This window comes from Ictalurus punctatus, chromosome 4 (genome assembly GCF_001660625.3).
Source record: "Ictalurus punctatus breed USDA103 chromosome 4, Coco_2.0, whole genome shotgun sequence".
NCBI lineage: Eukaryota > Metazoa > Chordata > Actinopteri > Siluriformes > Ictaluridae > Ictalurus > Ictalurus punctatus.
In genome coordinates, this window is record NC_071284.1 from 14,704,042 (window position 1) to 14,728,152 (window position 24,111).

At 37.5% G+C, this 24,111-nt stretch overlaps 1 protein-coding gene across 2 annotated transcripts in view; it reads left to right on the plus strand.

The window, feature by feature from the left end:
• The window catches only part of necab2 (N-terminal EF-hand calcium binding protein 2), a 101,456-nt gene extending 80,105 nt beyond the window's left edge, over positions 1-21,351 (plus strand). The window contains exons 8-13 of one of the 2 annotated variants that reach the window (XM_047155072.2): positions 3,439-3,518; positions 9,277-9,333; positions 16,493-16,605; positions 18,473-18,550; positions 19,133-19,224; positions 19,866-21,351. In XM_047155072.2, coding sequence (XP_047011028.1) covers positions 3,439-3,518; positions 9,277-9,333; positions 16,493-16,605; positions 18,473-18,550; positions 19,133-19,224; positions 19,866-19,894 — 449 coding nt within the window. In that variant the 3' untranslated portion in view covers positions 19,895-21,351. The remainder of the gene's footprint in view (positions 1-3,438; positions 3,519-9,276; positions 9,334-16,492; positions 16,606-18,472; positions 18,551-19,132; positions 19,225-19,865) is intronic. The other variant, XM_047155073.2, reaches the window with a different exon arrangement.
• The last annotated feature ends 2,760 nt before the right edge of the window (positions 21,352-24,111 follow it).

Consider the following 24,111-nt stretch of genomic DNA (forward strand, 5'->3'; position numbering starts at 1 on the left):
GACAGAGTTCTTGTATTGTCCTCTCTCTCTCTCTCTCTCTCTCTCTCTCTCCACTGATCAAACAGCACTTTGCTAGATGAACAGCTAAATTTAAACGTGTTTTCAATTTTCAGGCACAATTCCTGTAACATTCATATAAAAACTTTGATTAGCTGAGCATCTGAAATGCTCTGGAGTAGTTGCTTGTTTTGAAATGGTAGAACTGGCATGCCTTTATGAACCATTGTGTGTCACATTATTTCCTTTCAAAGCATTCTGCAAGACTGCTTCATTCATTCAGGAGACAGATATGCTACCTCTCTGTAGTTCTAAAGAGGAAAGCTATATCTTTAGACTGCTTCAGGATGATGAGCTGAAGCGACAGTTTAGCCATTTTAGTGGATGGTGATTAGTGCAGTGTTCTTCTGATAAATGTTGAATCCTGGCAGCGTTGGTATTTTGCTCACATGCCCGAGTTAATTACAATGATGCTTTCCCATGCACTATTACATAACAGGGCTCAAACAGTAAGCTTAGAGTTATTGATATTATTTTTTCATCCTTGAATATCATTGCCTTTCAGTTGTGTTCATGATCTTAAAGCATGTTGACATGTAATTGTGACAATCACAATCTATTACATCCCTGGTTTTGACATGGTGCATTAATTAATGGCACACGTGTTCCTTAATATTTTGCAGCATGCCTACAGCATAGTGTGAGAAAATTAGTATGCAGGTTTTCCATCTGTTATGTGTCTGACTGTATGTTTCTGCAGCTACACACAGTGATGGCTGTCATCAGCATGGCTGATTTACAGTAACAAGTCTGTTATGTGGAACAATCTGAAAAGCAGCTAAAGTTAGACCAGCTTTCTAAATTCCAGTTTCAGTTTAAGCAATCACAAGTTTGACACACTTTACTGGTTACATGTTACTTGCATGACGCATTCAAGTGTCATGCTCATTCAAGTTTGTGAATTACCTCTACACACTTGTTTGTGATTGGCAAAACATACAGTATATCGGAAATACCTTCTTGTTTTCTCAGGATTACAAACTCCTTAAATTATACAGTCCCGTACTATTGGAATGGCAAGACCAATTTATTTGTTTGTGCTATACACCAATGACATTTGGGTTTGGGAGCAAAAGATGGATATGAGACCAGGGTTTAGGTTTCAGCTTTTATTTCCTGGTATTTACTTCTAGATTTTTAAGCAAGCAAAAGTATAGGAACAGATAAGTCTTGAAGTAAAGTAAATAACACTTAATAGTTGGTTGCATATCCCTTGCTTGCAATAACTGCATCAAGCCTGCGACTCATTGAAATCACCAAACTGTTGGTTTCTTCTTTTGTAATGATTTTCCAGGCTTTTACTGCAGCCTCTTCCATTGTTGTTTGTTTCAGCTGGGGGTTTCTCCCTTCAATCTGCTCTTCAGGAGGTGAAATGCTGCTTAATCAGGTTAAGGTCTCTTGATTGACTTGGCGAGTCTAAAACCTTCCACTTTTCCCCCTGATGAAGTCCTTTGTAGAGTTGGCAGTGTGTTTTGAATCATTGCCTTGCTACATGATAAAGTTGCTCCTGATTAATTTGGATGCACTTCTCTGTAAATTGTTCAGAAATAAAATGTTTCTGTTAACTTCTGAATTTATTCTGCTGCTACTATCATGAGTTACATCATCAATAAAGATTAGTGAGCCTGTTCCAGGAGCAGCCATGCAAGCCCATTCCATGACACTACCTCCACCATGTTTCACTGATGAGCTTGTATGTTTTGGATCAGGAGTAGGCCCTTCATTTCTCCACAGTTTGGCCTTTCTATCACTTTGGTAGAGGTTAATCTTGGTACCAGAACTTTTGTGGCTCATCTCTGTATTTCTTTCTGAATTCCAATCTGGCTTTCTGATTCTTACTGCAGATGACTGGTTTGCATCTTGTGGTATGGCCTCTGTATTTCTGCTTTCTAAGTGTTCTTCAGGTGGTTGATTGTGATACCTTCACCACTGCCCTGTGGAGATTGTTTGTGATGTTTTTGGGTTTCTCTTCACAGCTGTCACAATGTTTGTCATCAGCTGTTGTTGTTTTCCTTGACCAACCCATTCGGTGTCTGAGCAATTTGGTGGCTTGCTTTTCTCCCATAGACAGCTCACTGATCTTCATGTTGGCTTATCCTTTTTAACAACAAATGCAGTCAGCAGTGAAACTGAAGGCTAAAACCAAGAGTAGATGTTCAGAGCTATTTATTGTTTAAACAATCAGTCTAACAGGACACATGTCTAACAAGGAACACCTGTCAGTCACATGTTCCAATATTTTTTGCTTGCCTACAAATTGGGTCGTCTGATTCAAACCGTGCTATGTTGTATATAATTTAACACATCTACATATAAATACCAGAAAATAAAAGCTGAAATTCTAAACTCTCTTCTCATATTCATCTTTTGATCTCAAACCCAAATGTCTTCCATCTACAGCAAAAAAAAATGAATTGGTATTCCAGTAGTTTCATAGGGCACTGTATATAGGAAAATTTCCCACATCACTGTTTGACTGTAATACTTTATTCTCAAAATATCACTGCTATCACCCAAAAGAGAATGGATTCCCTTTTCAACCTTATTACATCTCAGGGATTTTTGCTTACTTACTACTGTCATCTCTGGCTTGCTAATAAGGAAGCTATATCTAGGCCTGGATCTCTGTAAAACTATTTTGTAACAATGCCGTTATGTGAAGTGCTTTACAATAAACATTGAATTGAAATAAATTGATCGATTTAAGAAAATAAAAAAAAGAAAAAGTGAATGTTCTAAGATATAAACTCCCTGAAATTGATTCTTCTTGTTTAATCACCAAGGGATTCAGCATAACTCAGGTCAGCATGCAATGCTAAGACCACCACAGGTGTCTGATCCAAATCCAGTTTAGTTCAACTACATTCAGTACTTAATAACTGAGTGTCTGTAAAGGGACAACAGTCAACTTATTGTTCTGGCGGGTTTGTTTCCTATACCTCCCTGTCCTGCACATCAGTGGTAGTCATTTGAAGTGATGCTGATTTAAAGTCATTAATGCTTTTTCCTGTCATGAAAATTGTATTACGCATTTCTTGTTTAAGCACAGTATCTTTGTATTATTCTCTTGCTCTTCACTTTAATAACCATCAGTATAAACTATCATTGTGTGTAAAATATATATATATATATATATATATATATATATATATATATATATATATTCAGCATCATTTAATATAACTACAGTCATTGTCCTCAAAAACCCAGACTCTTTTTTTTTTTTTTTGTATGTTTTTATTTATTTATTTTATTATTATTTTTATTTTATTTTATTTTTTTAAGTAATGCCTGGTGGAAGTACTAAAGGTTATATACCAAGTCCCACTGCTACACTGCTTTGAGTTTCACAGTAAGACATGTCTGATGTCTTCTTCTCAGGACCTGTTGAGGTGAGGAAAGAAGGCCTGGAAATGCAGATCAACCGTCTGGCTGAGCTGATTGGACGTCTGGAGAACAAGGTAGTACTTTAATTCCCATCAGCATGAAAGGTAAAATCCTGCATATGGATACCAATATGTTCAATTACACACCAGTATACTGACCTGTTTTCAGATGGATATAAAAATGATGAGTGGTTTGCATCTTGTGGTACGGCCTCTATGCACATCCCTGTTAAAAAAGGGAGGTTTCAGTGAACTAAAAGAATGACACCAAGATAAAACATCAGATCTTTTCTCACTTTTAACATGCAATTTCAAGGTATACAAATAAAGTGAAAAACAATCAATACAATAACTGAGTTGCATAAGTGTGCACACCTCTAAACTAATAGTTTGTTGAAGCACCTTTTGATTTTATTACTCCACTCAGTGTGTTTGGGTAAGAGTCTATCAGTGTGGCACATCTTGACTTGGCAATATTTTCCACTCTTCCTTGCAAAAGCATCCCAGATCCATCAAATTATAAGGACGTCTCCTGTCTCCTGTACACAGCCTGCTTCAGGTCACCCCACAGATTTTTAGTTGGATTCAGGTCTGGCCTCTGGTTAGGTCATTCAAAAACATTGATCTTCTTTTGGGTAAGCCATTCCTTTGTTGATTTGAATATATGCTTTGGGTCACTTGTGCTGAAAAGTGAAATTCCTTTTCATCTTCAGCTTACTAACAGACATCTGAAGGTTTTGCACTAAAATTGACAGGTATTTGTAGCTATTCATGATTCTCTCCACATTAATAAATGCCCCAGTTCTGGCTGAAGAAAAGCAGCCCTAAAGCACGATGCTGCCCCCACCTTCGCTATGGCATTCTTTTGGTGATGTGTAATTTTTGGTGCCAAACAAACCTTTTGGAATTATTATACCTGTTGGGATTGGTCTCATCAGACCATAACACATTTTGCCACATGGTTTGGGGTGATTTGGGTGTGTGTGGATGTTTTTTGTAAGAAAGGGCTTCCCTCTAGCCACCCTACCCCAAAGCCCAGACATGTAAGAGTATGAGAGAATGTTGTCACATGCAGAGAGTAATAAGTATTTGTCAGATATTCCTGCAGCTCCTTTAATGTTGCCATAGGTCTATTGGCAGCCTCCCTGGTAAGATTTTATCTTGTCCTTTTGTAAATTTCTGTATGATAATCACTTTTGAACATGAGAATATGAGTGGTTCATTCTGAACACAGCCACATCCCCAATTATAAAAATGTGTGCACACTTATGCAACCAAGTGATTTGTAACTTTTTTTTCTATTTTTCCCTAAAATGTGTCTGGTTGTTTTTCACTTAAATTTTATTCATTGTAATTTCACATTTAGGGTGGAAAAAGTTCTTGCATGATTTATCTTTTCTGTCTATCTATGTATCTGTCTAATTTTTTTCATCACAAAAACTTGCCATTTTAACAGGGGTGTGTAGACTTTTTTTATATACCAAACATGAAATTTGTATTTGTATTCATGGCATGCTAACAAAGCACTGCCAATGATAACATGATAAACAACAGCTTAATCATATATATATATATATATATATATATATTATATATAGAGATATAGATATAAACATCTGAAGTGTAATAGGGTGACTAAGGTTCTTGGAGCATGTATGCATATAGCAGCGTAGCTAATGTCATCCCTATTTAATCCTGCAATTTCTGACACAGCAGTTTCTTTTCAAAGCTAAGAATACTCAGACAATCACTCATGTTGAGAGATCAGACAAAGCTAATTTCATATTCAAAGAAGCACTGGCATCAAGTCAGTTGAGAACACTGCCAAACTCACCACTAAGCAGAAATATTTAATTGTTATAAAACTTTAAGCTCTACTAACATATGTAGCTCATTTGCAAATATACATCTGAGTATACTGTGATCAAAATATGTAAGACTTTACACTAGTTTTTGCCTTTAAATTCTTTGTCAAAACAAAAGATTTAGTGTTATTACGATTACTTCAATAGAGCTACTCAAATAATGAAAATAATTGTCTTTGAATGGTATTAATTTAGCTATGTAACAAACCGTTAAATTAGAGGCAAAATTTTGTGCCAGGATAAATAATCAGTAATTTAAGTAGTTATATACAATTAGAGATTTTTTTGTAATGATATCATGGAAAAGATAGATAGAAGAGACAGAGAGATATAGAGAGAGATCACTTTATTCATCCCAGAGGGAACTTTGGGGAACACCTAAATTACTAAAAGTAATTTAACATTATAAATTAAACAATTTATTTTATATATATATATATATATATATATATATATATATATATATATATATATATATATATATATATATATATATATATATAAATTAAACAATTTATTTTATATATACATATATATATATATATATATATATATATATATATATATATATATATATATATATATATATATATATAACCAAAATTACATAATGAAAGAGGAGTCATTTTAATGAAATAATGAAAGAGGAGAGCTATTTGATTTTTTTTTTTCTAATATGTAGATTGCGTACACTGTTGATTAATTGGATTGATTGGATTATCATGAATATCTAATTTAGTGGTACTGTCTAGATAGGTGGTACAGTGAGAGGGTGGGGGGAGGTGGGTGTCAATGCAATTTACTGTAGATATGATTTTCCTTTTACAGACATCCATAGTCCCTGTGTAGCAATGGTCAGTTTTATTGTAAAAATTACAGTATAGGGATACACACATGGACATGCAGCAATGCATACATGTTGGTCATCCTCTACAGCAGCCTCAAACATCTTTATACTAAGCTGACTTTATTTATGTAAATGTTTCTGTGAAGATTACTCAAAGGCAGAGAATTTCAGGTATGTTTTGTGCCCATGTCAACATTTTTGCATGATCATTTTTAGTTGATTCCTTAGTTCATTAGTTAAGTTTGTTTTTGAATAGCACGTTCACTAGGTCTCCACAGTGAATTTTAGTCCATGCACTAGTGTAGTCTTTCTACATAATGATTTGCCAACAAGATGATTGCTGATGTGTAGATACATATACAATCCAAATGGTATAAGTTCTAATTGGTAAAAAGTTTTGAACAGTTGATTAGGACAAAGTACATGTTTCATCCTTTCATTTGCTCTGCATAATGCTTCATTATTGACTGTTAGCTACTCTTCATCAGAAACATTACATTTTCTACATTTAATTTGTTTATAATCGATCATCTTGGTGAATGCAGCCCATATCATTCATGAACTCTCCCATTTACTTCTTATACTACCAGGCCTTGTTGATGGATTCAGACTATTATTTCTCACTCTCACTACTACATACCTTTCCTTTTAATTTCAATGTAGTTACCAAATAATTCATAGTACATATTAAATAATATTCTTTAATAATAACTAAGTAATGAGCTTAAGGAGTTAAATCAGCAACCCATGCAAGCTGCTGCCACATAAACAGGTACAGCAGGATATCAGTCCTTCTTCTGCAATGATGATATATAACCACTGGGTTAGAGAGGAACAGCCTGACCAGCTTGGGCTTACAGCCGAATGAGACATCACTGTCATCACTGAGCTCTTTTTATCTGTATAATGCAATCCCACTGCTCGGGGAAAATGCATCTCCTTCACTTCCTGCAGTGGCGTCCTTCAGACCTCCATCTCTGGAGCTCCTGCCATTCACCCCCACAGTGCCTGACATCCTCACCCATCCACCGCGTGATGGATAAGCCATCATCTCCGGCCTCTACAGGAGATCTTTGCAGATGTATAGCATCATTAGCAACCATTATGCATTCAGCTTTTTCAGTCGAGTGGAGAGTGCTGACGCTAGATCTTAGCCTCTATCCACTTCCAGATAGCTCACTGGGGGAGAGATCGGGTCATCCAGATGTGTCTATTTAGGCAAGATTTCTTCTTAAGATGTTACTGTGCTTGAATGATCATTGTATCATACATCTGCTTTGCCCAGCCTGCATGAGTCCTTAAACACAACAGTAATCGGGCAAGCAGGACCATTTAATCTGAAGGGAAATAGACTGTTCATTTATAATAGAGATTAAGCTATAATTAATACTGATCCCTTCTCTAGCCAAATATGAAAATCTCCATAATAATAGTTAACTGCAGGGGTGTTAGTTGGACTGTTAATCATCCGGGGTTAAGCCCAGCTTCTTCTCCATGCATTTTTTTCAGCTCAACTAGTAGCCCAAGTTTTGTTTTATGGATTCTGAGGTAACTTAGCTGTTAATGTATGATCAGAAAAAGTTGAGATAAAAAAGGATTTATAATAAAACTTGCCTTGGGTGTTTTCACTTTGTAGAACTACCAGACATGTTAAAATATAAAACTAACTAGGCTAGTTTTGCTGTTGCTAGCCAAGGGGAGGCACAACTAAGCTATGGGTTTAGCTGCTACAGCGCCATGTAAAGTACATCATCTGTCCTTATGCTCTGCTCATATTATGTTCACGTAAACTGGAACTCATAGACATTTACACACCTTGTTTTCCTGCCCAGCATCAGAGGATGTTACTGTTTCAGATTCAACCCCATTACTGGTTTAAAAAAATTAATAAATAAAAAGGCATATATCCATTTTTCCCTCAGTGACTGTGTGAGGTAGCGTTTGGCAGAATTGAGAGCTGTCAGCCAATAAGATGAGTGTTTTCACGTATTTTCCTATAAATCCTGTCTGATTGGTCTCGCCTCCATTCACTGAAGATATAAAATTACAATACTGCTGTCTTCTTTTACTGACGTTCAGTTACATAGTGATAAACCGCTCCAAGTGGAGAATTATTTGGGGATAAAGAAAAAAAACTTCAGGGCTACAGCCCCCAATGCCCAGGCCAGGTTACACTCCTGGTTGTTTCTCTTTTAAAAAATTGTTCAGAATTATAAGTAAATGCTCAAACATTCATGGAAAATTGATAGAATAATTTATTAGGTCAAGACTGTGTATAATATTTATAAATTCATAATTCATGAATTATTAATTGTGTATTCAGAGGCTTGTTGCAGGAATACTCTGAGTTTTAAGTTTATTATGCAGTTTCCCAATGGCATCTTTTACATTAGACATGCGTGGCTTGATTATGAATCAGTAGCATTATTAAGGGAGGTACGTGTTATTTTGCTTCCAAAATAAGCTTTTCCTATTCACAATGCAAATTATTTTTGTGTGTGTTGCGTTTTAACCAGAGAGATTGGCAGAAAAATTAACACCATCTGATTTGCAGCTTAATTTTATGTATTTGAGAAAAGTCAGGTTGAACAGCAGTTTTGTTATTCAACCACATGAGTAGTTTTGCTACCTTACTTGGAGTGACGAGTGACTCAACTCATGTCCAATATTTTCCGAATTTGCAACATTCTTTGATGGCTACACAAAAGTTAATTATTTGGGAGAAAAAAAGCATAGTAATCATATTATTAATAATAATTATTAATAATAATAAATGTCATTTGCATAGCCTGTTTTCATATAGAATATCTCAAGTTGCATTTCAATAAAACAGTAAAATGTAACTAAATATATACGAATTAAAGCCTTTCAGAGGGTGTGAGGGTTTAAGATGAAAAGGGACTTATTTATTTCTGTTAGAAGACCACCTGGTAGCTGGAAGCTTGTATTAAGAGAAGCTATTTTGTTAATATTTTATTCATTTCTGTACCCAGACTGAGAAAGCAGGCACTTATCTCTCTGACATCAGGGTCTGTGTGGAGGATAAGTAGCTGCAGCCAAAAACAAATGAAGAGCAAAACTGATTTTACGAGTGGTTCTTCTGTCTTTATTCCTGTTACAGACAGTCTGGTTTGACCTGCATCAGCGGCTAACCGACACTGATGGTACAGCTAGCGCAGTAAGTACTGGGACAAACCTCATGCATGTAGAACATGCTACCCATCAATTATGAGGATGTTTTCTCTTGGACCTGTCTTAATTGACTGCATGAGATTTGTAAGATCCTACTTTTAGTTGTAGAATTATGAGCAGTGCACAGATTATTTGAAGATAATACACAGCAACTCCTAGCCTGCTGTGACAGACACTAGCACCTGACCTGCGACGTCTGAGGAATACATTACAGCTCTATCTCCATTCGTACAATCACAGCATGCTTAGACATTAATTTTTCCCCATAACCTCAAGCATGAGAGCCATAAGCATCCTGGTACATTATCAGTCCAACCTTTTTAACACTAGGCAAAAGGCTGCTTTTGCGGTCCACAGAAAGAGCATTTCGTCAATCTTTAATTGCATTTTTGGCCCAAAGGAGTTTTTTTACTTTTTAGAGGAAAAGATATGCATAGGCATTTGGTTCTTAGCATTTTGAGTAGGTCTAATACTTGACAGAGGTTGTGCGATTGCTCAAATATCATAAAATTCAATGACTTACTTTACAAAATGCAGAATGGGAAATTAAACATCAATGAAGGTCAAGCACTAGGAAACCAATAGGATTTTAAAAAATCACAATTCACGCATATATATATATATATATATATATATATATATATATATATATATATATATATATATATGTATATGTATGTGTGTGTGTGTGTGTGTGTGTGTATATATATTAAACAGAAATAGCTGATCTTTATTTGGGGTTAATCAGAATCACCTGATTGATAACAGGTGTATGATAATTACTTTTCAACATGAGCTTGAATGTGATTGGTTCATTCTTTTTTCTTTTTTTTTTTATTTCAGCTTAAACAATCTCCAGTTTCATTTCTATTGAACATTCCTGCTGAACATTCCTGCTGAACATTTCTGCTGTATTTGATCATTTCTATCACTTTGCTGATTGTAGGTTCAGAGGCAGTTGGGTGTTATTGTGTTGTGTTTATTTAAGAGTCTATTTATTTATATTTCAGCAGAGATGTGACCAAATATGAATACATTATTCAGAAAGGACAGATAATGTTACAACATGTAAACAGATAAAAATACAGATGAGAATATGAGGCACCCTGTTGTTTTTGTGTTTGTTTGTTTGTTTATCTATCTTCTGTAGTTGGCTCCAGTAGCCTGTCCCAAACACTGGCTTACTGCGCGCCAAAGAAAAACATATTTCTATACAAACTGGTTCGAAATTCACAAAAGAAATATTTATAGAGCTGCCACTCAATATAGCCCACACAGACCACATACTGTGCACATGGCAACATATTTCATCATTCTTCATCTTCATTTAGCTTCATTTCAGCTAAATGAAAATCTTTATGAAAAGTCATACAGGCATTATAATGACAGGACCAGCAGTAGCACTGCTTCCAAGCATTGTAGTAGATTCTAATAGGATGACAGTTAAAATTTTCTGATCGTTCTGGAATGTAACAAAACACAAAAACTAAAGTAAATCTGATCTAATAGTAAGTGGCTGCTATTGTCTACTACAAACACTTTCCCTTATTTGGTAAAGACATTGTTGTTTTCAGAGACATCACTGTTTTGCCTTTTTGTTTTACAGCATACATGTGTTTTTCCAGCATTTCCAGGGCATAGTGGTAGGATTCACATTTAATTAAAAAAGCAGGTAGTGTTGCTGCCTCACAGCTCCAGGTTCCTTGTTTGATCCTAAGCTCGGGTGTGTGGAGATTCTGTGCATGTTCTTCTCATGTCTGCATGGGTTTCCTCTGAATTCTCTGGTTTTCTCCTACCTCCCAAAAACATGCCAGTTAGTGGACTGGCTACCATAAATTGTCCCTAGTTGTGAATGAGTGTGTGAATGTGTATGTGGATGGTGCCCTATGATGGACTAGCATCTCATCTCATTCCCACCACATACCCTGCATTCCTGGGACAAAGTGAGGACAAAAAACCCTTATGATACTAAAGCAGATAGTGGCTTTGTTTTACCCCTACTGTGCAGAACTGTGCCATCCTGAAGGCATTGCAGGTAATGCTGTGGATGAGTTATGCCCACACCTAAAGATTCTCAACCCAAACTGATATACCTCATGTACCTATTTTTCACATTAAGCAGGTGTACTAAACACCCTGAGACGTGATAACACCTCTTTTAATTGGACAGCTTGTCAATGCCAGTCCTGAATCCACATGATAAGGAGGTCCAGTCCTATTTTCTGTCAAAGCTCCTCCTGGGAAAGAAAGCTTGTGAGTAAACAGTCTGGTGGCTTTTGTGGCTTCACTGCTGTGTATATCTGTAGGTTTTTATATGTGTAGGTTTTTATCAGCAGGTTTTTAAGGCTTCACTTTGCAGTATTCTAAGTTTCACTGGCTTTAATGGTCTCCATGCATGCCTCTTGTAGACCAGCATGCAGGCAAATACATCATTGGGCTTGTCTATATGAAGGAAGACCAAAGGAGAGGACAGCAGGAGAGAGGCAGGGAGAGAGATGGAAAGAGCTTGGCAGAGGTTGGCAGAAGAGCAAGTGAGAAGAAGAGAGAAATTGAAAACCCTGGAGGGAGATGCATAACAGCTTATCTGAAAGCCATCCTGCTCATTTAGGGCCATTATCATGGAGAGGGTTGCAGAAATAGCACATACAAAAGAAGCAAGCTTACTTTCAGTACTCAACCCATTCCATTCTACAAGCCTAGTCCCTTTAATCATGTTTAAGGGGAGCTCAGGATGTAAATGTATGCAAATGATTATAAGGGGGGAAATGATTTACACACCATTCTAAGAGCAGGAGAGATGGGTGGAATGTGGGAGAGAAAGAAAGAGGGAGGATGGTATTCCCCAGTTTCCATGGAAACTGGCATATCCATACTCCTCTTTTGAGGTTGCATCCCTGACTTTGGCTCCCAGGGTAGACTATATATCACACATTAGTACATCATTCAACTCACACGCTACAGCGTACATATCACAATACAGTCCTGCAGGAACTTCCACTAGCAATAGGCAATAGAGCTCAAAGGATGAATAGCCAATTTCAGACAGCTCAATTTCATGCATTATTAAAATGTAACTAAAACTCTCTGTAGTCCCACAAACCTTTTTAACTTATAAATAGAATGTACATTTTGACACCATAAAACAAAGACATGCCTCATACACTGAGAAAGGGAAATAAAATCTAACAAAAATTCCCATTACTCAATGCTCAAGACTTAGTGTCTGTTTGCAGGTGTACAGAATAAAGCATAGCATATAACATTCTATTCATCATGCAAATCCTGGCCAATACATCCTGCAGTCAGATGATTCAATAAGAAAAAGCTATAGAGATAAGGCAGAGAATATGAAATATGTGCAAAGTATTATGAACTGTAATTTGCTTGCCTTCAGGGTTTTAACAGACTACAAAGAGCTCCTACTGAGCGCAGTGATTGTTTATGGTTACTTTATGAGGCATCTTCACACAGTCCGACAAGCTCACCAGGGTCTAGCCAAGCCTTTGATGGCTCCTTGCTGTTAAAGAAAACTAACAAACTAATGAAAGGCAGCCAGTCCAAATTGAGCCATTTTAAAATAACCCTATGGTTAAATATCAAGGAAAAAAGATCACAAAAATTTTGTTTTACTCAGGATTGAACTGAACTTGTACTTGCTGTAAAAAATGATATAAAAAATTGCAGGAACATGTGGTTATTGTGACTGAGGGTAGACTGGGATCAGTAATGGAGTTTTCCTGATTGCACTTTATGGTGTGTTGTTTTGCATAGTGCTGTTCATGAAGTTCGAGGTTTGTTATCATGATTCAGTTTGCTTCTTGTCCAGGCCCTGGGGAAACAAGCCTTTGTAATTGTGCTGTAAAACAGGAGTTCCCTTTCAAAGGGAACTCAACGTTACATGAGCTTCATGCTGTGGGAAGTGCCCTCGTGTGCAACTGGTATCTGAGATCTGTGTGAAATCACGCCTATTTGTAATCCTGCCATGGTCAAGTGACATGGTCAAGTGACGTCATCGGTTCAAGAAGTTTGTTACTCCCTGCTCCCGTTTCATTACGGGGGAGTATGGACACACTTTTTGTGTGAAGTGTTTGGGAGTGGAACATGCATTAGCAGCCCTTTAGTGGGCTGACTGCGTGCATTGTGAACATTTCATAATTAAGCAGCTCTGCTCTCGGCTCGCTCCCTTCTCAGCTGAAGGGAGTTGGGTATTGGAACCTCTGGGCAGTAGGTCGGCTCAGGTCCTGGCTTTGCCATCCAAGCCGTGTAAGAACACCTCAGCATCGGTTGGCAAAGCCTATGTGGCAGCAGGTTTTGCTTGTGGGTCGGTGGGTCGGTGCATACAATGGCAGTGTTGCAGGCCTACCAAACAGACCTGCTCAACGGTGGGGAGGGAATTGGGCCCAAGGCAGTGGCGGAGCGTCAACGGACCACGGATGTGTCGTGATGGAGAGGCACCTATGGATCAACCTCTCAGGCATGGTGGATAGGGATAAAGTCTCCCTGCTGGACGCCCCTGTTGAACCTTCAGAAGTGTGGTCATCCCAGTAGTCAGCACAGAGCAGAGCCCAATGATAGCACAGGAAGTAAGATCTCTCTTGGACAAAGGGGCCATAGAACATAGAGCTTTCTCTGAGGGAGGTAGATGTTTACAGCTGTTATTTCCTGGTCTGCTAAAAAGATGGAAGTATGCGGTCAATTTTAGATCTGCATTATCTGAACCATACTCTTCAGACATACAGGTTCAAGATGTTGATGCTCAAACTTATCCTTCCACAGATTCAGTTCAAGGACTGGTTTGTGATGATAGATCTACAAGACACATATTTCCACATAGAAATATTGCCCAGTCACAGGAACTTCCTGAGGTTCGTGTTTGGAGGCATACCAATGTTGGGTTCTTCCCTTCGGTCTAGCTTTATCCCCTTAAAACTTCACGAAGTGCATGGATGCCACTCTGGCTGCCTTGCGACTCTAGGGAATCCGTGTACTGAACTACCTGGATGACTGGTTAATTCTAGGGTGATCCAGGGAGTTGGTGATTGAACATCGAGATGTTGTTCTCGCCCACATGAGGAGCATGGGATACAGGTTGAATCCCAAGAAAAGTATGCTTTCTCCAGTGCAGAGGACAACTTTTCTATGTATATATGCAGGAGTTAAATTGGAATTTGGCAGTTAAGGTAACTCTTGACATAATACTGGGGCTAAGGGTCAGACTCATAAACTCATAAATTAGTTTGTCTGAATTTGTGTGTTAATAGTGTGGTACTGTTTGCAAGTTAAAGATAGGATTATCATCTTTATTATTAAAATGTTCTCTTCAACTGTCTAAATTAAATTCATTAGCTTATGTAGGCTACAGTAATGGACTTAATCACACAAGCTAATGTTAAACCATGCAAACCAACCAGCTAGCTAGCTCCATTTGAACATAATTTGATAAACAAACTTGAACATTATAAGGGTAAATACGGCACCCAGGCCTGTCGCAGGTGGGGTGTGAGGCCCTGTGTGAACTTGGCGTGCGAGGCCCTGCTAATTTACATTTTTAAGTATGACAGTATATGTTACAATTCAATATTTTATATATAGTATAAAATAAATTAAAATATATAGTATAATATAGCCTACATTTCATTTAAAGCATGTTGGGTAAAAAAAGTCATAAAAAAACTACAGTATTGCAGGCCAGGTGTGAGGCCCTATAGAGGCGCAAGCCCAAGGCCCTGTGCGGTCGCGCACTTGGCACAGCCCAGGATGCAACAGCTCTTACGGCACCACACCATAACTCGTACATAAGGTTATTATAAAAAGTTTGGTTAAGTGGACACAGTAAACTTACTTCACAGTTAAAATTAACTGAGTAGATCTGTGAGTTTGTGCTTGCATATCCTGACTCTCATATTTGTCGCACGAATTTCTGAGCTTTCTCCGCTACTAACGACAGTGGACAATAACTGGGACAGTAGGTGGTCTACGCCGCACACATTCCTTCGATGTTATAATTTGGACATGGATTCCACCCGTGGCTCAAGGGTCTTGAACAGGCCATACCCTCAGTATGACGAAGTGGGTATACTTGTTACAGCGTGAAGCTCACACAATGTTGAGTTCCCTTTGAAAGGGAACATCTGGGTTATGCTTGTAAATTGTTCCCTGAGAAGGGAATGAGACGTTGCATAGCTTTGTCATACTTTGGTATGCCTGTGAAGCGCATCTTTGCTTCAGATAATAAAAGCTGATGACAGTTTACAGGCAACGTTTTATAGTCATGCGACGCGTGAAATGCCATGTCACCTGACGACGTCAGGACTATAAATAGGTGTGATTTTATACAGACATCAGATACCGGTCGTGAGCGAGGGCGCTTTCCACAGCATGAAGCTCATGCAACGTCTCGTTCCCTTCTCAGCGAACAGGGTTACAAAGACCTCTTAGGAAAATTATTTAAGGATTCACATATCTCAGTGATATCCAGTAGGGATATCCAGTAGGGATGCAGTGCCAATTTCAACCCAATTGCCAGAAGTCTTAACACTGCAAAAATGTCATCTTAAAAAATTTAAATATATTGAATATATAGGTGAAATTATCCACATTATTATAAACAGTGGTGGTGCATAAATAGGGCAGGTGGGGCAGAGCTTAAACATGTATATCAGCAGTTCAACAAATGTTAATCTTCATAATATCCTAATTCCTCATCTCCTTACAGTTTCATTTCCAGTGGCATAACAGAAAACCATTTTTCCTCTCATCGGAATATCATCTTCTTGTTTAAACAGTAATATAAATAATGAATTTCTCTTTGAAGAAACTTTTTGTTATTATGTGTACTTATGAAGCTCGTATTCATAGAAATATTTTTTTTTTTCCCACAGTTGCTCTTGTCTCTGGAGAATTCAAGAGATGTGGTTAAAATTTTATTTAAACAAATGCTGTTAACAAACGAGATACATTTTAAACCCATTTAACTGAGATGCCTAATAAAGTCTGATCACCAGGGAGCATAGATATTATTGCCTGGGATTTGGCACTCATTAGCCAGCTTGATTATGTCCCTTCTGTTTCTCCAGCACTGTGCCACTGAGTTCCTTAATATATTATGTTTCCTTATTTATAGCTCTCTCTCTTTCACCCTGCAGTCTCTCTACCTGATTCGCCAAGAGATGAAGGTATCCCAGAAGCAGCTAGGCGAGTTCTGTGAGGCTCTGAAGCAGTATCTGAAGAATGTCTCTGCCCAGAGGGACTGTTTCCAGTGAGTGTGTGTGTGTACGCTGTAATGTAGTAATGATCTGAGCCATTTTTATCTTGTGTATACTACTTTCATTATTATTTTTTCCTTTTGTGAACTGTCCATAATCTGTAAACAGTCCATGATCAAATGATTATGTATGCCATTTCCAGATCATCATTTTCCTGTGCCATTACCTTTGATTCAATGGAAAGACTTCAGTGAATCTGGTGCCCAGTAACTAGAGGCAACACTGTTTGGCCAGATGTTATTTTAGCTCATGAATTATTGATTTTAAAAAGGGGAAATAAATAACTAATCCTGTGACCTTGATGTGGTTTTGAAACTTTGGAATTTATGCAGTATGACAAGCAAAGAATTTATGCTTAGTTTAAATCATCTAGTCATGTCAAATAGTCTTAAAATTTAAAGATTGAAAATTTGGGACACATTTACAAAATTGCAGTAATTCAGTAACTCTCCAAAGCCCTTAATTTGCTCTAAGGGCCTACTGCATTTCTTTCATAAGAAAGGATCCCTAGCCAGGAGTGTCTGATCCCAAAATTGTATTATTTGACATAAAACATGTTTATGAAATGACTTTGCCAAACCAGAAGGAACTAAGGGTGTGTTTTTTAAACTTATGGAATAGTTATTCAACATTTTGAGGCATCTGCAAGGGCTTCCAGACAGGAACATCCACTGAACTTCTTACACCATTGTAACAGTCAAAAGCAGAGATTCAACAACACACTTAACTTGGGGTATTTAATAATTTTTTTTAATGATTTTTCTCAAATATATGCCTTTTTCTTGTCTGTTTTTGTATGAAATTCATTTTAATATCTCAAAGCCATGTCCATGTGTACTCTATGGCTCTAAAGTAAAGATCACAATTGGGATGAGTGCATCTTATTCATCCAAGCAAATAAAATATTTATAGTATAGTAAATATAAATATTTATATTTATATGGACATAGACAAAGAATATTTATGTTTCAAATAGTTCATTTAGTACTGTTTGTCAGAGGCTATCCTCAAGGACTTTGGTCTAATAAAGAGGTTTAAGGTTTCTGACAGAATATTTTACTGCCTTCATGATGCATGCAAGGCTTCTAAATAATGCATCAGTGATATGTTCATGTTCTGATTAGTTCCCATTATTCATCAATTGGCATTTCCTGTTTCTTTCCCCTTTTCTACATTCTCCCTCTTACATTTTCCCAGCATTATAGTCATCTTGTTTACTTCATTTCTTTACCTTCTTACGAGTGTTTTTGAGTGGGATGTTCAATTAAATTGAAAGACATGCATAAACCGTATAAAGTTTATGAAGGCTTCATAAATTCAGTCACATTCTTGTAAACCAGAGAAAGATTTTCAGTTGCTCAAATGTACATGCACACACAAAAGCTTTTCCAGTCTAGTAGCTCTCGTTCATAGCAGGTGTTGTCTGATAAAGCTAATTTAGAACATTCACCGTGTGATGTGTTCAATAAAGTAGTGCAGCGCTTTATTAACAGAGCTGTAAGCACTAGCCGCAGGCAGGATCACTGCATTTAATGAAAACTGCGAGGCGGTCAATACACACTGTCAGGTTTATCTACACATATGATGTAAGCTGCATGCAATTCAAAGAACTACTGCCATCAAGTGGAGTCTTGTATAGGACAATGAATTTTGTCAGAACTAACAGTGGAGAATTTAATTTCTAAATTACTAAACTGGAATATCAAAGACTGTTTTGTTTTATTACATTAAATCCTAGAAGGCAAATTAGTTGTTTTTCACTCTGCTTATGTTCAATGTTTTCTCCTACTCTCTTACTCTCTCGCTCTCGCTCACTCTCTCACACACTCTCTCTCTCTCACTTGTTCTCGATATCTCCAGCGTGACTGCAGTGCGGCTTCCTGACGGCCTCTCTTTCGTTGTGTATGAGTTCTGGGATGGGGAGGAAGAATGGAAAAGGTTTGCCACTTGCTTTTTTGGATCTGTATCAGCTTCTGTTCTTTTGTCCATCACCTTGTACCACTGTCCCTAACAATCTAAAGTTTTTAAGTCAGAACTGGCTTCTCTCCACTGCTGTTGTGCACTGTTATCTGCAGTGCTTTCCTACTGTACTATAGATTAGGGGTTTTATGACTTATTGATGCTTCAGAGGATGTGCTGTGAGAGTAATGGTTCACTCCAGCAGTGGGTGCTTTATTAATAATTTAATCAAACATGGATTTTAGCAGATTGAATAGAGGAAGCTAATGGTTAAATTAGGTACAGAATATTATAATGTATTGTATGGTATTAGAGAGGAATAGTTCCAGTTGTGAATGCAATGTGTGACTCATTGTGTTCTGTTGTTTCAAAGATTTGCTGCTTTAATAATTATTAAAATTTTTGACATCTATCTATCAATCTGTCTAATTTTCTATTACTAAAACTAGGCTTATTTACATAGCCCACTAGTTGTTCTTTTTTATATAATATAATATAATATATTATATTATATTATATTATATCATATTATATCATATTATATTGTGTATTGTTCATCAGACACCTCCAGAGTGCAGCCTGCAAGGCCTTCCAGCATGTGAAAGTGGACACACTGTGCCAGCCTGAGGTCATGTCCACTGTGGCTGTTCCAGGTGAGGCTGCTTGAGAACTGATGATAAAATCACAATTAAACACTACTGATGCCATGATTAAAAGTCTGGAACAGAGATATGACACTTCACTATGAAGAAAATGCACAGAAGACGCACACAGTGAGGAGGAGAATAAGGGAGGCAAGGAAGAAGCCAAAAATAAGTTTCAGAATTGCATATTTTAGTTGAATTTCGGGGTTATCAAGATTGAAATGTTGCATGGAGGACTGTTCAAGAACCTCTAGAAGTTCAGTTTTGTTAAATATTACAGGAGAAGCATCTGTGCTGTTATTCTATGGACAGCTTCACAAAATATTAATTGTGAAAGTGCTGGTAAAGTTGAGTGCAGTGATTTACAAAAATCACTGCACTACTTAGGAAATCTAGTTGCACATCTGCTTCATACATCCTTAATTTTACACACTGCATAATTAATATTACAATTTTCCTGTGATTTACTCAGTATTTCTTAGCTTAAACATGTAATACCGACTGTTATGTTGAAGTTGCTTTTTTTTTTTTACAAATACATAAGTCATTACATTCTAGTAAAACAATATTATTATGTGTATACTACTTAAAAATACCTAATATTAAGTCTGACCACAATAATTCTGATGCACTCGTCTCGCTCTTTCTAGCCGCCTGGTGCAGCCTTAGCCGAGACTGAATGGAACAGAGCCAGTGTGGATGGCCAGGGTAGAAAGCCTCATCTTACACCTGGATAGCCACGCCATCCTCTTTTCCTTCATATATATCACATCCCATGATCTCTCAAAGCTCCCTCTATCTCTACTCCCCTTTCTCCCTCTCTTTTGTAACTACTGTTTACATGCTGTGGGTTTGACTGCAAAGAATGTGAAACATCATAGCACACCTCCTTCAAGCTGTTAAGGTTGCTTTCAGGAATAGTATGTAACACTCTATAGACTGTTTTATGGCTTCTGGGTAGATCAAAACAGTGAAAAGAAAAGTATACATATTAATAGTCTCTGGTTACAATAATGGTTACAATAACAGAAAACTGAGTAATTTTAATCCCTGTTTGTTAAACTGCAAATGCACAAACATGCACTGCTGGTCCATAGTCTGCTTCTCTGAGATCGTCCAGCAGTTGAAGGTTTAAACATGTTATGGACACTAACATCTGTCAGGGTATAATGGCCAATTGATCTGCCATTTTCAGCTAATAGTATTTACTCGGGAAAACTGCACAACCAGAGACCCAGAGCAGCAGCATCATATAAATGAAAGAATGTTGTGTAATAAATGTTTACTTAAATGAAGTTTACAGATCTAGACAAAATCTGACATGCTGAGAGACAATAGTCTTGAAATATTTTAGTTTAAATCAGAACTATATGGATTGTTTATTGATAGTAAATATATTGGTTGTGGAACATTTATACTGAGTGGAATGAACTCATGTCCTCTAACATTAATTCCCATAAATCTTTTGTTGTGCATTTCATAACCTAATTTAGTGAACAGTTCACTGTTTACAAAGAGACTTACACAACATGATTTAAAAATGAACTGTTAAATCCTTATGAATTATATAAAAATCAAAATCTCACCACCTCTAACCCAACAGCTTCAATACTAATTACGGCATGTAGGTTTGATGTATGGGAATGGAAATTTATCAAATTGCTTGTGGGCTCCTGTATGATGTGAACCAATCCAAACCAAGGTGAAGCAGATGTCCACAATGTTGTGGGGCATTTCTAACCGTTTCCTTCCCCATGAAACTTGGCTTCACTTTCCCCATCCCTCATGTGAGTGCATGTTCTAATGAATGTCCAGTAACATATTTGCTGTAGTATTTAGATATGCTACTTTCAATGGATTTTGTGCATTTCTTAATTTTATATTACTTAAATTAGGAACACCTGAATTGATAAATACATAAACACTAGGAAATCAAGTATGAACAGGCACTTTTATGGCATTGTTTAACAAAACACTAATTCTTATACCTGTGTATGTTTCCGTAAAAACTAGCTTTCTCTCTTAAAATTGATTGTAGAGACTTATTGCAGGGATGCAAATATTATATTTGTCTTAACTTTGTTAACCTAGATTATGTAGTGATGTAATTCTATAGAATTAAAGGACTAATGTGAATGAAAACATGCCTCATTTTACTGTCTTCACACCTTTTACTTCAAATAGACTTCAGAACAAGGTCAAAAAAAGGCTGACTGTTAACTGTTAAAACTTAATCAATTAACATGAATGAATGGCAGTGTTAAAATTTTAACACACTGTGGGCAGTCAGTGTTGTGAGCTACATAGCGTGCCTCATTCAAGTTTCATTATTTAAATGGGAGTGTCAATATCAAAGTACAAAATTTGTCAGAAGCAATATGAGACATTGCCTCATGGGCCTCAAGCTGAAACTTATTTAACACGGCTGCAGGGTAGCCAGAAGTACATTTAAATATTTCAATCTAGTAATATATTAGTTCATTCTTAATTTGCATAGGTTTTTCAATGGTAATATGCCATTTTCAAGATTTTAGTGCTGTGGAACTAAAATTCAATTCAGTTGTATTTTTATAGCACTTCTAACAATGGACATTGTCCCAAAGCAGCTTTGCAGAAATATATCAATTCAGGATATACATTTTAAATGTATGAATTTATCCCTAATGAGCAAGCCAGAGGCGATGGTGAGAGGCCGCAAATTCAAAAGTCAACCCATCCTCATCTGGGTGACACCGTATAGTGCGATTATAAATAAATCCCTTCTATAAATGTGCTAACACTACATGGTCAAATAGTGAAGTTGTGTAACCAAATGACAGACCAGCTTCGAGAACTACAACAAAGTCTGTAATTGTAGCTTTTGGTGTCACAGTAAAGTCAACTAGGTTTATTTCAAGCACTCTTAATACTTGATGCGTTTCCAATTTTCAACTGTGCAGTGTCAGTGAGCCTGTGCTTACTGGTATCTCAGATTCCTGTTCTTGGCTGAAAGGCTTGGAATCCAGTGTGGTCTTCTGGTTAGGTTAGGTTCAGCTTTATCGTCATTGTCAGAGTACAAGTACAGAGGCAATGAAAAGCAGTTAGCATCCAACCATTTGTGCAAATAGTAAATGGAATAAATAAGGTTATTAATAAGTTAAGATACAGGTAAAGGTAAACAGAATGATGCATACCAGTGGTGCAAATGGCAATTAGGTTAAATGCAATAAATAGGAATTGAGGTGCAATAGGTTGAGATAACCAGTACACAGACACAGGTAAACAGCATGATACATGTACTATGATACAATAGGTACATACAGTGGATTACAGTAAGTGTAGATGTGCAAACCGCAATAAAGTGCCAATAACAGTCTGCTATAAATAACTGTAGTATGACCGAGAATTGCAGTAATGTGCAAGTACTTACAAACAATTGCAGATAATAGCGGTAATGTATGATACAGTATAGTATGGTGTTTAATGCTAATGTTTAGTTGTTAAGTGGAGACTGGTAGTTGCATAGAAGATGAGTTCAGCATTAGTACAGCTGAAGGGAAAAAGCTCTTTGAGTCTTTTTTTTCACAGACTTCTGTAGCGTTTTCCTGATGATGGATGTACAGACCGTCCATGGTGGGAATGGGAGATATCCTTGATAATACCACTCACTCTCAGCATGCAACACTTTTTAAAAATGTCCGTAATGTTAGGCAGCTGTGTTCCAATGATGTGTTGGGCAGTTTTCTCCCAGTTGTAGTGCCTTCTTTTTATGTAATGTGCAACTGTTGTGATGCAGTTTGTAAGGGTGCTTTCAATGGTACAACAATAAAAGTTCACCATATCTGAGCAGGATTTCAGATTAAAGAGGACCGGCCTCTCAAAGCACTTGGCAATGATGGAGGTAAGAGCAACTGAACAGAAGATGTTAAGCACTGTTGCAGCACTGTGCTTTGGTATTGGCACAATTGTGGTGGTTTTGAGGGAGGTGGGAACAACTGCCTGGGTCAATGATAAGTTGAATATGTCTGAAAACCCTGGCTCACTGCTCCGCACATGCACTGAGCATCTGGCCTGGGATGCCATCAGGGCTGGCAGCCTTGCGTACGTCCACACTGCTCAGAGTAGAAAACACATCTCTGGTGGAGAAAGAGAGCTGGGGGTCACCAAGTGGAAGCTCAGCTTTGGCAGACGCTGAAGAATTTTTCTGGTCAAAGCGAGCATAAAAAGTGTTGAAGTCCAGGAAGAAGCTGTCACTGATTGAGGGAATGATGTTGGCTGGCTTGTAGTCTGTGAGAACCTGGATACCTTGTCACATTTTGTCACTTTGGGAATAGCAGCAGGGATAGGTGATCAGATTGACCAAGGAGGGGGAGGGTGATGGCATTATAAGCTTCAGTCACATTGTGTAGTCATGATCCAAAGTATTGTCACCTCTTGTTGGACAGGAGACATTTTGGAAAAATCTGGGAAGTGCAATCCTTAGGTTGGCATGATTGAAATCGCCAGCAATAAAAAAGGCACCGTCTGGATGTTCTGTTTGTAGCTTGCTAATGCTAGCCCCAAGTTTTTTTCATGGCTAGTTTAGCATTTCCATCTGGGGGGGGGGGGGTACACAGCAGCGATTATGGCGCATGTAAACTCATGCGGTAGATAGAAGTGTCCACACTTAATAATGAGGTACTCAGCATCAGCAGAGCAACATGTCTCAGTAAGAACAATGTCTGTACACCAACCTTTGTTTACATAGATGAGAACACTTCCTCCTCTGCCTTTACCAGTATCCACTGCTGTTCTGTTGGCTCTGAAAAAGTTGTGTCCCTCTAGCTCCATCGTGCTGTTTGGAGTGCAGCCATTCTGCTGTTGTAGCCTCAATGTTCAACATACTGAGACACATTTCTGCTCACCATGGTTGGTTGT